The 16,051-nt window shown below is 41.3% G+C and overlaps 1 protein-coding gene across 4 annotated transcripts in view; it reads right to left on the bottom strand.

Annotated features, from left to right (window-relative positions):
* Positions 1-16,051, bottom strand: part of itsn2b (intersectin 2b) — a 36,008-nt gene that overhangs the window by 10,812 nt on the left and 9,145 nt on the right. For 2 of the 4 annotated variants that reach the window (XR_015108886.1, XM_086175060.1), the window contains exons 2-26: positions 15,819-15,890; positions 14,494-14,586; positions 14,080-14,143; positions 13,826-13,998; positions 13,349-13,609; positions 12,664-12,760; positions 12,381-12,511; positions 11,398-11,461; positions 10,247-10,384; positions 10,031-10,119; positions 9,374-9,636; positions 9,083-9,232; positions 8,735-8,875; positions 8,462-8,549; positions 8,098-8,237; positions 6,372-6,553; positions 5,354-6,240; positions 5,114-5,235; positions 3,373-3,621; positions 2,986-3,182; positions 1,894-1,946; positions 1,149-1,315; positions 998-1,028; positions 766-887; positions 106-202 (exon numbers count right to left, since the gene is read on the bottom strand). Coding sequence is in view for 3 of the 4 variants with exons in the window: in XM_086175060.1 (XP_086031186.1) it covers positions 106-202; positions 766-887; positions 998-1,028; positions 1,149-1,315; positions 1,894-1,946; positions 2,986-3,182; positions 3,373-3,621; positions 5,114-5,235; positions 5,354-6,240; positions 6,372-6,553; positions 8,098-8,237; positions 8,462-8,549; positions 8,735-8,875; positions 9,083-9,232; positions 9,374-9,636; positions 10,031-10,119; positions 10,247-10,384; positions 11,398-11,461; positions 12,381-12,511; positions 12,664-12,760; positions 13,349-13,609; positions 13,826-13,998; positions 14,080-14,143; positions 14,494-14,586; positions 15,819-15,825 (4,006 nt within the window). In the remaining variant the exon portion in view is untranslated. Of the gene's footprint in view, positions 1-105; positions 203-765; positions 888-997; positions 1,029-1,148; positions 1,316-1,893; positions 1,947-2,985; positions 3,183-3,372; positions 3,622-5,113; positions 5,236-5,353; positions 6,241-6,371; positions 6,554-6,850; positions 6,932-8,097; positions 8,238-8,461; positions 8,550-8,734; positions 8,876-9,082; positions 9,233-9,373; positions 9,637-10,030; positions 10,120-10,246; positions 10,385-11,397; positions 11,462-12,380; positions 12,512-12,663; positions 12,761-13,348; positions 13,610-13,825; positions 13,999-14,079; positions 14,144-14,493; positions 14,587-15,818; positions 15,891-16,051 lie in introns of all 4 variants that reach the window. The other 2 variants (XM_086175062.1, XM_086175061.1) reach the window with 2 other exon arrangements.

The raw sequence follows: 16,051 nt of genomic DNA, 5'->3' as shown, positions 1-16,051 counted from the left end.
GGAGGAGGTTTGTATTTTGTGATAAAACAACTATTATTGATCACGTAATCCTTTTTTTTTTTTTTTTTAAATAATACACATTTTCATGCTTTGACTTTGTGTTACCTGGTTGGGATGCTGGTGTGGATTTACCGCTGCTGGATCCCAATATTTTAACATGTGAAGCAGGAAACCAGCCCTTCTGACGTTTTTTACCACGCGCCTGGTGGTAAAACATGCACGTGCATGCGCGCGCGCACACACACACACGCACGCACGCACGCACGCACGCACGCACGCACGCACGCACGCACGCACGCACGCACGCACGCACACACACACACACACACACACACACACACACATTTGAAGAAAACCAAATTATTAGATTAAGTATTGAAATTTTTTGCTGTGTTTAGAATCATGACAATGTTATTTCAAACAACTTCTAAATGTTGCTTGACATATGTTTAATTATTGCTACTTTTAAGTGATTCCTTGTTAATGTTTTTCTAATTTACACATGTTGCTTTTGATCATATGAGCTTGCTGAGGAAAATTGACAAATCCCCCCCCCCCCCCCCCCCAAAAAATTAAATATTACAAAACTGCTAAAATGTAGGCTGTGTCTAGCTTATTAAAAACGATAATTACTTTCAAAAGTTCATTTTTAAAATTTGATCGGATTTCCTACGTAAACCTCACATCTTACAACCCCTTGCGAACCCTTCATCTTCTGCACATTTCTACTAAGCCAATGGAAAGATGCAAATCTCAGGTATCAACCTGCAGCTCTCCAAGCCACCAGCCAGACACATTCTTGCCGAGGATGACGATGAGCTGTGCATTCTCCAGATTCAGCTGATGGGGTCCAGTGGAGGCATAAGCCCGCATCACCTGGGCGATCTCTGAGTCCAAAAACATAAATACAAGTTTACATTACAGCGAGAGAAACAGAGCCGTAATGACAGAATCAAAGCAACGGAACAAAAATGTTTTAAAAAGACAATGGAGTCACCTGGCTTCTTCTTTCCAGATGAGCTTGAAGTCTGGAAAGAAAAAAACAACTCATGAATGCATTTTTGTATCAATAAAGATAAATGACATGTAAAGCATATGTTAAGATACATCAGATTTTATTATTTGCAAACTATGCCTGTGGGCCTTACATCTGTCTCCTTAGGTTTGACGTAGTTGCCTGGGAAGAGACCTGTGCGGTCGCCAATCGTGCCATTCCACCAATCGCCTTCTCTCTTGGTCACCAAGATCACATCTCCCATCCGGAATGTCAGGTCAACGGGCTCTGGAGACTCGTAGGTGTACAACGCCACAAATTCTAGAGGAGAAGAGCAATATTTGTTCAGTTCAGGAATCCAAGTAAGGGCCTGCCCGACCAGATAAGGACAAGAATCATCCTGATAAGACCCTACAATGAGGGTCACTTGGAAAGGGACTATTTCAGCCACAATTGTTACAAAAAGTAAGAGTACCAAGGCAAATTAGGAGGAAGCGAGTTGTCTCAAAAAAACCTTTTGGTTTTGGATAAATATTAATTCCATACATTGTTTCAGCAAGAAATAACCTCCAAGTTGAATGTTCTAAGCGCTAGCAAACATCAATGGAACATATTCTCCCTCCCTCTCGAAAAATTTGCCTCCTTATTTTCAGTTTTCCAGAAAAACAAAATGCAGCATTTGTTAAATTTTCACATAAATTCAATATTACTGACAAAAAAAAGAACATGATGCAATGTATTCTATTGGTTCAAACGCTGCTTTTAGATTTTAGATCATTATAAAGAGATGGCATGAAGAAGAACAGAATGAATAAATCATATAATACAAAATGGAAAGACACAGCATCACTGGATCAGACTCATGCGTCACATGAATACAGGTAAACGTGTCATTGTACCCTCAAGCTGCTGGCTGTCACTGGACTCCAAAGCATCAGCGGAGCTCTTCATGCTGCAAACACAGAAAACCAGCTCGTTTGTTTCATTTTCCAAAGTTCATCACTTTAGATCAACGTGAAGCAGTGAGAAGAAACTAAAAGATCACAGCATTAATCATTTAATCTGACGCCCACAATCAAACATGGACAGTAACTTTACCCATGTTAAACACCAAAGATAAATCCAGCGTTTAAACATGTTCGCCTTATAGCTCATCATTCTCCTCAGCCATCTAGAACAAAAAAATATAATATTGCGTTTTGAAGCAACATCGGGAACCTCATCAATTCCTAAGATTGTCCTGCAGTCAAGAGTTGACAAGAAAACACCTTACTGTGACATCTGATAAAATAAAATCTGGAAAATAATATTGTATTACCTCCAATCTGTGAATCAGTTTGTTACTATTTTATCACGGTCCCATATGAAATGGAAAAAAGCAAGGATATCTTTTCTGTGAACTAAATACCTGACATGCTGAAATAGTTATCACACTTGTACCCAGAGATCACACTAGTTTATGTTCAGAAGGAATAGAATAGTCATTTGGCAGATGATTTTATCCAAAGGGACTTACAGTGGAGATGCTGGGGATTGGACCCAGGACCTCATACATGCGAAGCATGCGCTCTACCACTGAGCTACAAGTTCAAAGGAACAACTGTTAAAAAAATGTTGAGGTTCGGCTGCTTCAAGCTATTATTTATCCTTGTTTATAAAAATGTTATTGTTAGAACTTATTATGGCTGTGGCAATCATGCGTGTATTATCAGACAATGGTTTCATGAATGAGCTTGGACTGTGAGTGTGTGATGTATTTAGAGGGCTGGCCTTGAAATTAAAATAGGTCAAATGTAACAAATTGATAATGTCAGAAGTAGTTTAGTCGCATAACACACACACACACACACACACACACACACACACACACACACACACACACACACACACACACACACACACACACACACACACACACACACACACACACACACACACACACACACACACACAACCCTCCTGCTAGCTCAATAAAGGTCATGGATACATACTCTGAACTCTCCTCTTCACCGAGCAGTTTCACATATGTCTTGGGAAACCAGCCCTGCTGACCATTCAGCTCTCCCAGCCACCAGTTCTCCTGCTGCTCCAGGACCTGGATCACATCATCCTTGTTGAAATTCAGATGGTTGTCCGTCTTTGCTGTCCAGGAGCAGAGGGCCTGGGCTGACAGGTGACCCTTCACCTGCTGAAAGATGCATTCACATGCTCAACTGTCGCTATATTACTGTGAGTTCCACTTTTCCTGCCTTTTTGTTTTTGCTGCTTTGCTGTTTAATTTATAAATCACTTCGTTTTTGATGTTTCTTTTTAAGGTCTGATACCACATCGGCAATCATGGCAAGAGGGTAACGGCCGTTCCATTTTTGACTCCTCACCTGTCCCTGTGTCTCTGAGGCCACAAGGTTTGGCGTGTGCGTCGGGGTGAAGGCGGATTTAGTCCCTGCTGCTTTTGCGGCCTCAAGCACATTGGAGAGCTGTGACTGGAGGGGGACTTTAGAGACGGCGGCACTGCTGGCAGAGGCTGCTGGAGCCACTCTTTCCACATAGCTCTCCGGGAACCAGCCCATCTTCCCCTGCTTGCTCCCATAGAGCCAGCCCTCCTCCCGCTCGGTCGTCTCGTCGACCTGGAGGGACATCACACAGTGAAAAGATAAGACATCTAACATAATGTGGTAAATCAGGACTCACAAGACCATCTTCTTCTTCTTCGTCATCACAGCGAATCAACTTCATCAATGTTACTACTTTCGTACCCTCTTCTCTCACTCCAACTAATTTCATGTCCTCTTTCAGTCCATCTAGAAGCCTCCTCTTTGGTCTTCCTTAAAGGTTTCCTGCCTGACAGATCCAACCTCAGCATCCATCTTTCTCTGCACATGTCCAAGCCATCTCAGTCTGACTATCACAAAAACATCTGACATGTGAAGTCCGTCTGATGCAGTGTTTTCCAACCACTGTCCCGTGGCATATTAGCGTGCTGCAAGAGATCATCAGGTATACAGTGGAAAAAATGCCCACTTTCACCTGATTGGTCAAAAAATTATCTATTCAATGCAAATAATGTGTCTTCATAAGTCTTTCTATGTGGCCAGCATGCAGCGACAAACAGAACAATTAACTGCTCTTCCACTAGATGGCAACAGGTAGTGAATTAACCTGCGTATATTTGATGATGTGCCGTATGATTTTTCTAATGTACCGGTTAAATATGTGCCGTGGCTAACAAAAGGTTAGGAATCTGTTGGAATCATGCCTGATCCTATCCATCCTCTTTGTTCCAACAGAGAACCTCAACATCTTCATTTCTGCGACCTCCAGCTCTGCTTCCTGTCTTGTCTTCAATGCAACCATCTCTAAACTACGGTATTCAGCATAGCTACTCTCTCTCTCATTTCCTGTCATTCTGGCTGATACTCTTATCACACATTAAACCTGACACTTTTCCTCACCCATTCCAGGTGTTTCTTCACCTCTTTTCCAAACTCTCTATTGCTCTGGACCAGGAGCACTTAAAACCCTCCATCTTCTTTATCTCGACTCCCTGTAACCTCACCGTTCTACTTTGGTTCGCCTGTTCACGCACATGTATTCTGTCGAGCAGACTGGCAAGACCATAAAATAAATACTCTTGGGATGAATATGTTTACTGTGGTTTGTGAATTGGGAGCGGATTGTAGACTGAGAAGGGCCTCTGTGTCACCGACCCTGTAGAGGCTAGCGAATGTACTTCTATAACTTCATAACCGATCACTGAAACAGTTTCAACATGGTCAGTCCCTCCCTCCCCCCCAAACTGAAGGTTTAATAGGGGTGTTGATCAGTTATAGTGGCATGAAGGCTGCAGTGTGTATTCACTTTGCACAGCAGCCATCTGGAAACCAGGGGTTAAAAGCATTTTGCTGTCAGCGTACATAGTCAACCAGATGATAAACTTGGCTCGGGCTTCCAATAACCAGTGATGTCCAAATATTTCATCCACTATTGGTTGAGTTGTCCTGTCACTTCTCACAAACACTTGGTTTTATAAACAGCTCCACACCTTGGAGGTTTCACTTATAGGAGTAAAAACTCTAGAGTCATCCCACAATTTGTCGCGTGTCATCTTTTTATTCTTACCTCGATAAGATCGTCGGCATTGAAGCTGAGCTCTTCATGGTTCCGTGCAGTGAATGGATACAGGGCTTTGAAGGATGTGAGAGCTGCCGACTTCCTGTGCTGTGTGGTCCGGGGTTGTCCCCCTGAAGCGGCACATGGGGGGTCATTGTCAGTGACTTCAGTGGAGGTTCTAAGACGCACTGGAACAGGAAGTGTGTGTGTGTGTGTGTGTGTGTGTGTGTGTGTGCGCGCGTGTGTTACCCTTCCTCTCCTCCAGTCCCCTCAGGAGTGCCGTCAGTTTCTCCTGAATGTCGATCTTTCCTCCTCCACCGGGCTGCTGTTCCTTTCTCTTCTTCTCCTCTTCGGTTATCCTCTTCTCCTCCTCTTCTTTTTTTCTCTTCCTCTCCTCCTCTGCCAATTTCCTCTCCTCCTCTCTCCTCCTCCGCTCCTCCTCTTGTTGCTGAAGCCTCTTCCGCTCCTCCTCCTTCTTTCTCCTTTCCTCCTCCTCTCTCCTCTTCCTCTCCTCCTCTTCCCGTCTTCTCCTCATTTCCTCCTCGCGCTTCCTCTGCTGCTGCTCCTCCTCCTCCTCTCTCCTTCTTCTCTCCGCCTCCTCTCGTCTCTTCCTCTCCGCCTCCTCTCGTCTCTTCCTCTCCGCCTCCTCACGCCTTCTCCTCTCCTCTGCATCCCGAATAGCCGCCTCAGCCGCCCTCTGTCTTCTCCTCTCCTCCTCCTCCCTCTCCCGCCTCCGTTCTTCGTCGAGCCGTTTTCTCTCCTCCTCCTCCTTTCTTCTCTTTTCCTCCTTCCTCCTTTCTTCCTCCAGTTTCCTCCTCTCTTCCTCTAGCTGCCTCCTCTCCTCCTCCAGCTTTCTCCTCTCCTCCTCCTGTCTTCGCCTCTCTGCTTGCCTCTGCCGTTCCTCCTCCTCTCTTTTTTTTCTCTCTTCCTCCTCTCTCCTCTTGCGCTCTGCCTCCTCCTTGGCCCTGAGCTCCCTTTCAGCCTGCATCTTTGCAGCCATGATGAGTGCCTGCTTCTCTTTCTCCTCTTCCTCCCTCTGTCTGGCCTCTCTTTCCTCCTGAAGTTTTCTCTGACGCTCCTCTTCATCTCTCCTCAACTTCTCCTGCCACTGACGCTCCTTCTCCATTTTTATACGCCTGAAAATGAGATGCAAATACTTGCCTTTAGAGCTGTGCCTCCAGCGGGCCAAGATATCAAGACATTCAATATATTCAAGTGTAAGTTATAATAACCCCCCCCAAAAAAAAACCTGTGGAAAAAGTCACACCTTTGAGCCTCCTCTTCCTCCTTGCGCTTCCTTTCTTCCTCAAGTCTTCTCCTCTCTTCTTCCTGTCTCCTCCTCTCCTCCTCCTGCTCCTTTCTACGCATCAGCTCGCGCCTTTTGTCCTCTTTGATTCTCCGTAGTTTCTCTAGTGCTGCCTGCTGAGTTCTCTGGTTCTCTCTCAGTTCCTGCAGTACGTTACAAATAAATTACAATCAGAATTAAATAAACAAGTTAAAAATTCGAAAATGAACAAACTAGATGGAGTTAAGGATGGTTAAGGATTGAACAAATAGCCAGGAAGGACATACGGATATAAAAAGGTGTTGGTGCGAAGACATTGACGGGACAAAAAAAACCAAGAACACTGGCAAATTGAGGAATTCAGCCCTGAGTCTAGAACACTAAATACTAAATCACAGGGAAATAACAGCAGAGACAAGTGAAAGTAAGTCTAGAAGAACAAGAAGAACCAAAGAGAAAACCTTAAGCAGGTAGAAGAGGTTACGGAGGCAGGCCAGCAGACAGAAGACAGCCTGAAGCATAGAGTCCTCAGCACCCACAAACTGTGAAGTTTCAGGCAATGTGTGTTATGGAAGAGGAGGAAGAGGCAGAGAATTTTTAAAAACAGAAGAGGGAAAGTTGTCAAAGAGAGTTACAGGTGAGTATCAGAAGCAAGGAAGGGGGGGTGATGAGATGGAGGAGAGGAAGAGGAAAGAAAAAGATGTCAACAGACCAATAGTGGTAAGCATTAGTGGACAGCATTACTGTACATGATAAATTAGTTAACTGACAAATTTGCATAATGTCCTCACTCATAGTGAAGATTTATATGAATTTGAATGTGTGTAGTTTTCAATTGTTATGAGACATTTGTTTGAAATGCTATCATAAAAATGCATTATGTGACTGAGGTGTCAAAGGACATGTTTTGGAATGACAAATATGACGTAAGCCTTTGACCAAAAAACTGCAATCAATTCACCTTTGAATCCAAAATAACATGTGTGCCAGATGTCATGTAATTCCCTTAAGGCCTTCCAGAGAGATTATGCTCATGAGAATTTGACAAATGAACAAACACATAAAGTTTCCATCCAAAGCCTTTAACAGCCAGAACATTATGCAAATAAAGTCGGGCAGTTCTCATACGCTGTCCAGACAGGTACGTTGGAACGAGTGGGTGAAACAATCATTAACACTGTGAGAGTAAAAATAGCCAACCAGAAAGAAGCTCGCCTGAAAGCTGGTGCCTTTCACACAAAAACAACGGCAACAAAAAAAAAACAGGTTCTGTCTTGGACCATGTAGGATTTAAGAGATTGATCTTTCAAAAATAACAAATTAATGAATTTGCTTGAATGAATTTGAGGGAGACGCAAAGTTTTTGCATCTTTTGCAGGGAATTTAGCAGGGACATTATAAAGGCAACATCTTTTTGAGTGATTTATTGACATAAAAATACATATGTGCAATTGTTGGGACGTTTTAATGGCTTTTTAAGAGGTCAGCTACAGATGCTATAGGTTTCCATACATTCTGTGAAGCCAATGAAAGAGGGGGACCTCTAGCAATCTCCTTTGTATACAGAGAGATTTCTCCCTGCTTGCCCTGCTTTAATGATCCTACAAAGTGGGTGGATTACTTCCAGTTTGGTGTGTTCCTAAAAAAATGCATGTTGAAAATGATTGAATGTCAAGTTTACGATGTCACCCTCGGGTTTCATTGCTACCTGCATGTCTTTGTTATATTGGTCCATCTCGGCCAGTTTGGCAGCGGTCTCCTTCTCCAGAGCTTCCATCTGCTCTCTCAGTTTCTTACAGGTCCCTTCCTTCTCTGTTAGTCCCACCTTCAGAGTGGATAGGGTCATCACTACACACAGACGGAATGGAAAGTAACAGAATTATTCAATTTTTGCACTCTGCATATATTTGTGATTTATTACATTCTTTTTACAACATTACAATTACACTGTAATTACTCAAAGTGATAATGTAATCAACGACACCCATACTAATAACTTTCTTATGAATCCTTGACTATACAAATACGAATAAAATAAATACTGCACTCCATGTTATAATACAAATACTAACCATTCCTGTTATTCAGACCCATGATTTTAAGTTTTTCTGTCAGTCTCTTCTTTTCTGGAGTCAGCTGGGACAACTTCCTCTGGAACTCCTGCCCAGGAAGAAACCGATCTGCTTAGTATCCGGATAACGTTTATAAATTACACAAAAACAAAACAACAAAATAACACAAATGGAACGACACCAAACCTTTATTAGCACATAGCTTTTGTGCTATTTTAAAGCTGAAAATCTGTTTTCAACACATAAAGTAACTGATACATGTGCATACTGTACCTCTAGCTGCTTCTGCAGGTTGTTGATGTCCTGCTGACGTGCATCTTTCTGCTGTTTGATCAAGTCGATCTCTGTCTTCTGAACCCTCTTTTTGTTCTGAATGTCACGCAGGCGATCCGAGATCTGACGGTGCTTGTTACCCTTAGTGAACAACAGAGGAAGCAAAGAGTGTCTTGTGTTGAATTTGTAGAAATTATCTTTAAAACATTTAGGGCAAATTGTTTATGATTTTCAGGTAAGTCATGATATCTCTCTTGTATGTGTGTTTAAATGTACATTGGAAAGAGGTGTTTTTATTATGGTCAAATCCCAAAGCATTGTTTCTGTTAGAGATACATCAACACTTACAACAGCCTCCAGCTCCATCTCTAGACTCCTCTTCTTTGCTTTTAATCTAATTATATCATCCTGCTCCTGCTCCTTCTTTATTTGGAGCTCTCCTCGCCTCCTCCGCTCCCATTCCTCCTTCCTCTGGCGCTCGAGCTCCCGCTGAGCGGCCTGGAGTGAACCCACACGTTACATTGGGCTACATATTCATATTCACTTTGTTCCCGGCATAAGAAGTGACTCATCAAAGAGCTCAACCTCGTACATGCTGTGTGTAAAGGGTGAGTCTGATGTCTGATGTGCTCCCCTTACCTCTTTCCTCTCGATTTCTCGCTGACGCTCCTCTTCTTTTTGCCTCTCCAGCTCCCTCTGTCTTTCCAGTCTCCTTTCCTCTTCTTTCCGCCTCCTCTCCTCAGCCTCCCGAGCCTCCCTCTCCTTCCTCTCTTGCTCTTCTCTGACCTTCTGAGCGCGCCTTTCTTGCTCTCTCCTCTCTGCCTCCTGCAGCGCGAGTCGTCTTTTCTCGAGTTCAGCGTTTCCTCGCATCAGGTTGGCTTTAAATCTATCCTCAAATGTTACTATAAAGTAAAAGAAAAGTTTAGGCAGCAGTTCGAGTGTGTGCTTTTCAAAAATTGTATCTTTTTGTTTTTCTCTCATTCATTTCAATACTGATATTTTTTTTACAGCAAACTTTATAAAAGAAATGTTGATAAATGTTGCTTGTACTTAGATTAGAAGTCTGAATAAACCATGTTAATACAGTAGGAGAGTGTCCATTAACAAATAAATGTGAACAAATGATCATCAATAACCTATGACTTGGAAAAAAAGAAAACATTTTTCTAAATATTGTTTCTGTCTGCCATATCTTGCATTTCTTTCCAGTATGATTTCATCTGTATAGAGGTTATAGAGGGGAATTAGACCTAACATACTGGTTGTACCATAATGAGTTAAACACTGTGTACTAACTGTTGGGCTTAGATTTCTGTGGCGGGTCGACATCAAAATCATCCATCAGAGCTGCATAGTTAGCAGAGCTGCTTCCATTCACTTTACTCCTAAAAACAAATATAATATAACATAATATAATATAATACACTTTATTCACACATCAAACAATTAAATTGTTATTTAATTGTTATAAATTGCTATTGAAATTGTAAGTGTTGAAGCCACGACCCTTACTTGTGTGTTGGTGGTACCAGCTCGGTCGACAGTGTGAGGGGTAGTGGTTGTCCAATCTTTGCAACATCCACAAGATGCATTGCCAAGATAAACTCCTCTGCTTTTAGCTTGCCATCCTTATCCACGTCAGCCAAATTCCTGTGAAGGGTTTCAAAATGGAGATATATTTTTACAGAAATAAAAACACTAATATTTAGTTACTGAGCACCGACAAGTCTCTTGTGGTCAGTTCTTATTGTTCCCTGTTGTGTTCACTGTTTTTTTAAGCCATTGGAAATACTTAAGGAGTGACTTTTTCGGTATTTGGGTAGCATGTTAGCCCTTCACTTTGTGAAACAGCTGGGAAAAGAGACAGAAAATACAGGGAAAATGTCTTATTTGACATGCATAGTGTTGTAACACGAAATTTAGTTTGCTCACAATCATTATTTTAACATTTAGGAGGATATTAAAATTAATTAAAATAAAATTATAGTCCAATAAAATCTAGATATATAGAAACTCTAGACCAGTCTAGATAAGTAAAAAAAAAAAACCATCAAAAACATAAATAGTAGCCTCTTTAGTCATGCCATGAGGGTGAAGTGGTAAAAGATAGAAATCAAAACAACATATCATGACAGTTTGCAGGACTTGATTTCTTTGCTGGAGTGCGTAAAAAGCTGTGAAGGAAATCCCTTACATCTGATGAACAAGATATGTGGGCTCTCTTAGTGGCACCAGATAAGTTGATTTATAATTGGTATTGCAATCACTGACAGCCTGTGGCTATGTCATATTTTACCTCAATTAAAAAACAGCAGGTTCTGCAATTGCAATACTACTTTTCTGTCTTGCTTTGACCATATCGCCTGACGTTGACTCTAGATTCAAAGACTGCTATAGCATCAGCAACACACACACACACACACACACACACACACACACACACACACACACACACACACACACACACACACACACACACACACACACACACACACACACACACACACACACACACACACACACACACACACACACACACACACACACACACACACACACACACACACACACACACACACACACACACACAAACACAAACATACACACACGCACACAAAAACCCACAAACACACACAAAAACAAAAAACAAAACTTAATCTCACCAGATGGTAGCTAGCTGTGTCTGAGTCAGCATTGTTGTTGCCATGGCAGCTCTCACCTGTTGACCTGTCAACACAATTGACGGAAAACACAAGGCCTAGGTGAATTAAGTGTGATAATGGAAGAATGGTGTGTTGGTGTGTGTGTGTGAATGCATGTGTATTTGAATGTGTGTGTGTGTGTACTTATGTGTGTGTTTGTGTGTGCACATGCATCCATGCATGCATGCATTTGAGAGGGCATTTCTTCTGAATTGGATCTCATTTATTCCAAAAACTATATTTAAAATATAGGAAAATTGCAAAAAAAAGGTCTGTTATACATCGCCTCAATTAAAGACCAGATAGGGCTTGGGGAAAGTTTTGGGTGTAACTACAATAACTTGCACTGATTCAGAGAAAAGCAAATTTAACTTTAAAAAATTGGTGTTGTGGTAAAATAATTTGTGGTCAGATGATAGAACGCATGAGCTATGGTCACACCTGGGTTCGGCCAACTTGCGGTAGATGTCTTTGTACTTTGTACTTTTTGTTAAAAGCACAAAGCATTTAAAATGGGAAAAATTGAAACAGACTAAATTATCATTTAATTGTTAAGTTATCAAAAGACTGGCTCAGTATGAGTGTATTTCCAAATTGTATCACTTCAATTTGACACAATATATATAAACTAAATCAAGCTTTGCAGCAACTAAATTAAAAAAAATCTCTTTCTTTGTCAGCCAGTCAGTCAGTCAATGAGTCAGTGTTCATATTTAGAAAATGGCCTTGGATCTGAACACACCTGTAGCTGTTTCATACGCTGTCACCACTTCCTTAGTTAACCAAGGCTTAACAAACATTGAAATAAAAAAGGGAGGCAACCATTATGAAATCCTCTACAGTTCATTAATGTTGACGCCTGCAAGCCAGAAATACCTTGGCTTTGTATGACCTCTACATTCTGTACTGTACATTGTACGTATACACACAAACCAGCTCAGTACCAGTGAGGTATCCAGTCATTTGCTTGTCCAAGCTGTTGAACTGCTGTCTGTATTTGAGCCTGGAAGCATGTGGCACGGCCCAGTCACTGGGACCTGAATGGGGCATCCCAGGGGTGGACGAAGAGGTTGAACTGGAAGACAGAAAGGGTGGAGTACAAACTGAACATACCAAACTACAGTGATTGGCAAGTGAAATGGGAAAACAATGATACGAAAGCAATTCTGCATCAACCAAGATTATCTTAAGCTTTAAACTGAAGTTTTTTGAAGCAGGACTATTTACCTGCTAGATCCGATGTCCAGCAGGGATGGTGACTTGTTTAAACCAACAGAGGAGTGAGCTAATGGAGACGGGTAGGCGGGTGCAGACTGAGGCAAACCTTAAAACATAAACAGGCAAAACTATAACAAGAACATTGTGTGTGTGTGTGTGTGTGTGTGTGTGTGTATATATAAAAATAAAAAACTGAAATTTGATATGAAACATGACCTGCTCTTTTTTAGGCAAATGTCCTTTTTTACAACGATATAATAAGTTATTCCAACAAATCTTAAAATTACATTTTTGCAAAAAGTAATTTTGCGAAGCCTTACTCTTTTACACACATTTTTACAGGGCTTTGCATTATATTAAGATTAATTAATTATAATTGCAACTTGCAGTTGTAATCTGTTCAAAACAGATTTTAAAAAGAGGAACTCTAAGGCAACTTAGTACATATATAGGGAGATGAAATAGAAAGATGAGTTTGCTAAGCCTGTGGTGTTTTACTTAATCCTCTTTCGCCCCTCAAAATTAAATAACTCATCACAAAGAGTTCACAGATTTATTTTATTATACTGATTGAGAGAACCCTGCCAATGACCAGTTCACAGCAATGGCAATTAAAACTTAGGGTGGCAGAAAGAGAGAAAAAAAGAATAGGCTGGAGAGCAAACAACAAAATAAACAAAGACATTTTCTGTACCAGTCACCAAAGCTCCAACTGGGGTTGGTTGGAGAAGTCCGATGGTGCCATTGGGAAGTGTGGCATTTACCACATTAGGAATTAGGGGTCTGCTGGGAGTTGAAGCTACTAGAGGACTTAGGCCTGTAGCTGTTGGAATCAAAGGCGTCAGCCCTGTCATTGGTGTCAAGGTCGAGAGGCCAGGAGTTGCCATGGACAGAGGTGTCAAGATGGAAAGGTTTGTCCCAGGCATCAGTGGCAAGTTTGGCACTGATCCTATACCTTGGAAGTACACAAACACACACCGATTGGGTGAATGAGTCCACAAAAAGCAAACAAATGTGTATTGAGACAGAAATATCTCAGAATACCCTGACAACATCTTGATTGAATACGACATTTAATTAATCATGTCTCTATCTAAATCTTTTAATTAAACTGGTAATTTTAATGTGTTTAACCATGTGTTTAATCCACAGTGGAAAACATAGGCCGTACCATAAGGAGGGTTGTGGTTATTGAGGTTGGGGGCCGGCACTGGAGGCTGCTTCATGATAATGGGCAGTGCTAACGGAAGAGCCGTGCCCTGGAGTTTTAATTTTATCAGCTTCATAGCGATGGAAAACTCCAGCCTGTCCATCTTTCCATCTTTGTTCAGGTCGGCCAGAGCCCTGTGAGTTAGAAGAAAACAGTGAGAGACGGGTGTCTGCGACGTACACATTTTAATCACACAGTTGAATTGTGTTTCTCACCATATTTCAGCCAAAACTGAAGCAGGCAACCCTGATTGGAGGAAAAACTTACGTGCCTGTTCCCCTGCAAAGAGAGGAACCAGGGAGAAACACAGAAAGTGAGGGTGATGCGAGAGGTGGATTTTAGTATATTTCACTTGGATGAACTTTTGCTTGTGTATGAATGTGCTGTGTGGGGAGTCATTAATCCCGTTTCTGTCCAAAATGATTTGAAAACTATTTCTGAAATTGGACTCTAAACAATGAAACCATGAAAAGGTTTGGGTTGGATAATTTAATTTAGCTGTGTTTATTGAAATTCTCAAAACATGGTGCCTCTGTTTGTTTTCAGACTAAACGAAATGTGCGAAACGATGAATATGATGATATCCACAGTGTATCAGTCTTAGTTTGAGTTTGTGTTTTTGCGCGTACCTGAGACATAGCCCATTGATGGGGAGAGGTTATCAAACTTCTGATCATGTTTGGTCCTCTCTTCTGGAGTGACTGCCCACATACTTGGACTTCCTGAAGAGATAATAATCTATTTATTAAAAAATTGATTGGACAGTCAAGTTAATAAAGAAATATCAGGAAAATCAACTGCATCATGATGAGCGAGAAACTCCATAACTTATCGTGTTGATAAACGGGTTCATCTGGATTCTTTCCAGCAAGCATTATGACATTCATCTAAATACTTGGAAATTACCTGTACTCACACACTAGCAGAACTTAAATCTGAACAAACTAAACAAGCATGGATTTGAACTTTAGGTGCAGGATGATTGGGCACGGGCACACACACACAAACACACCATAAGGTGGGTGATAATGGCAGGGTTGACAGTGATGTCACTTTGCCGGAACTCAGAACATCAACCTGATCAAATTTGAATACTTTGAACCACGGCTGAGCAATGTGAACTTACTGTGAGGCCATTGACAAATTTTTTAATAAGCTTGCTCATTTTGGTTATATTTTGGGTTATTCTACGTGGAAGTGATACAGAAAACAAATTTGCATGACAGAAACACTTACAAACAATGAGAAAGAATATGACCCAGAATAGTAACTCAAAGAGAAATTATCAACTTCCTTCAGACAGTACAGAATGGGAAACCACAATAAAAATAGAATAACAGTCTTGGTTACATGAAACTCAAAAAGACCTAGAATCGAACATAGAAATTTTGGGTCCATCGCATTCCCAAGAAACGATTCACACCCGAACACCCTACACTCGAACCATGGCGACCACTAATAAACGATAATGAGCAAAAAAAATGGCTCAATCCAAGTAACTGCAAGTTATCTTATATAACCTCTTTTTCCACCATTTTCCATTTCACCATGTGTAAAACATAATTCAATTATCCATAAAAAGAAATGAGATATCAAACAGTGCTAAACCCAAACCAAGATGTAACTGCAGTGTAATACAACAAAAATCCATCAAAAAGAATAAGTAGCTGGATTACTTACCAGTGACTTCCACTGAACAAAGCAATCAATACATAGAAATATAATCATTTTGAAGGAAAAGTCAAAGAGAGAGAAGTAATTGAATCAGATTCTGGGAGGAGTAAAGAGGAATATATTTAGACACACACCAGAATTACTAGATGGCAGATTACTAGGATGGGCAGTCAGCCGTCTTATGAAGATCTGCAGAGCCTAAATACAAAGAGCTATACAGTATACATATTTCAAGCCCTCCTTTGATTACCGGCTCCCACACGAACTGCAGCAGTCTTACCATTCATGTTTGCAGGTGTCAGACAGATCAGGGGGACTCCCAGTGGTGCCCTCAGCTACTGCTTGCAACCATCTACAAAACACACAGTTACAGACCAAGCATCAGTCAAAACCAGAGCAAAGACAGGACAACGCTGTCACTGAAAGGAGAGAGACAAGGAGGGGGAAACAGAGAGAGAGAGATTTTGGTCAGTCAGCAGAGTCTAACAGGGCTTCTCCTGTTCTCTTTGGTCA

The sequence above is a fragment of the Fistularia commersonii genome, chromosome 27 (genome assembly GCF_037954325.1).
Source record: "Fistularia commersonii isolate RoL2024-O1a breed Wild chromosome 27, RoL_Fcom_v1.0, whole genome shotgun sequence".
Taxonomy (NCBI): Eukaryota; Metazoa; Chordata; class Actinopteri; order Syngnathiformes; family Fistulariidae; genus Fistularia; species Fistularia commersonii.
Note: the sequence above shows the minus strand (reverse complement) of the source record. Positions and strands in the feature narration are given on the sequence as shown.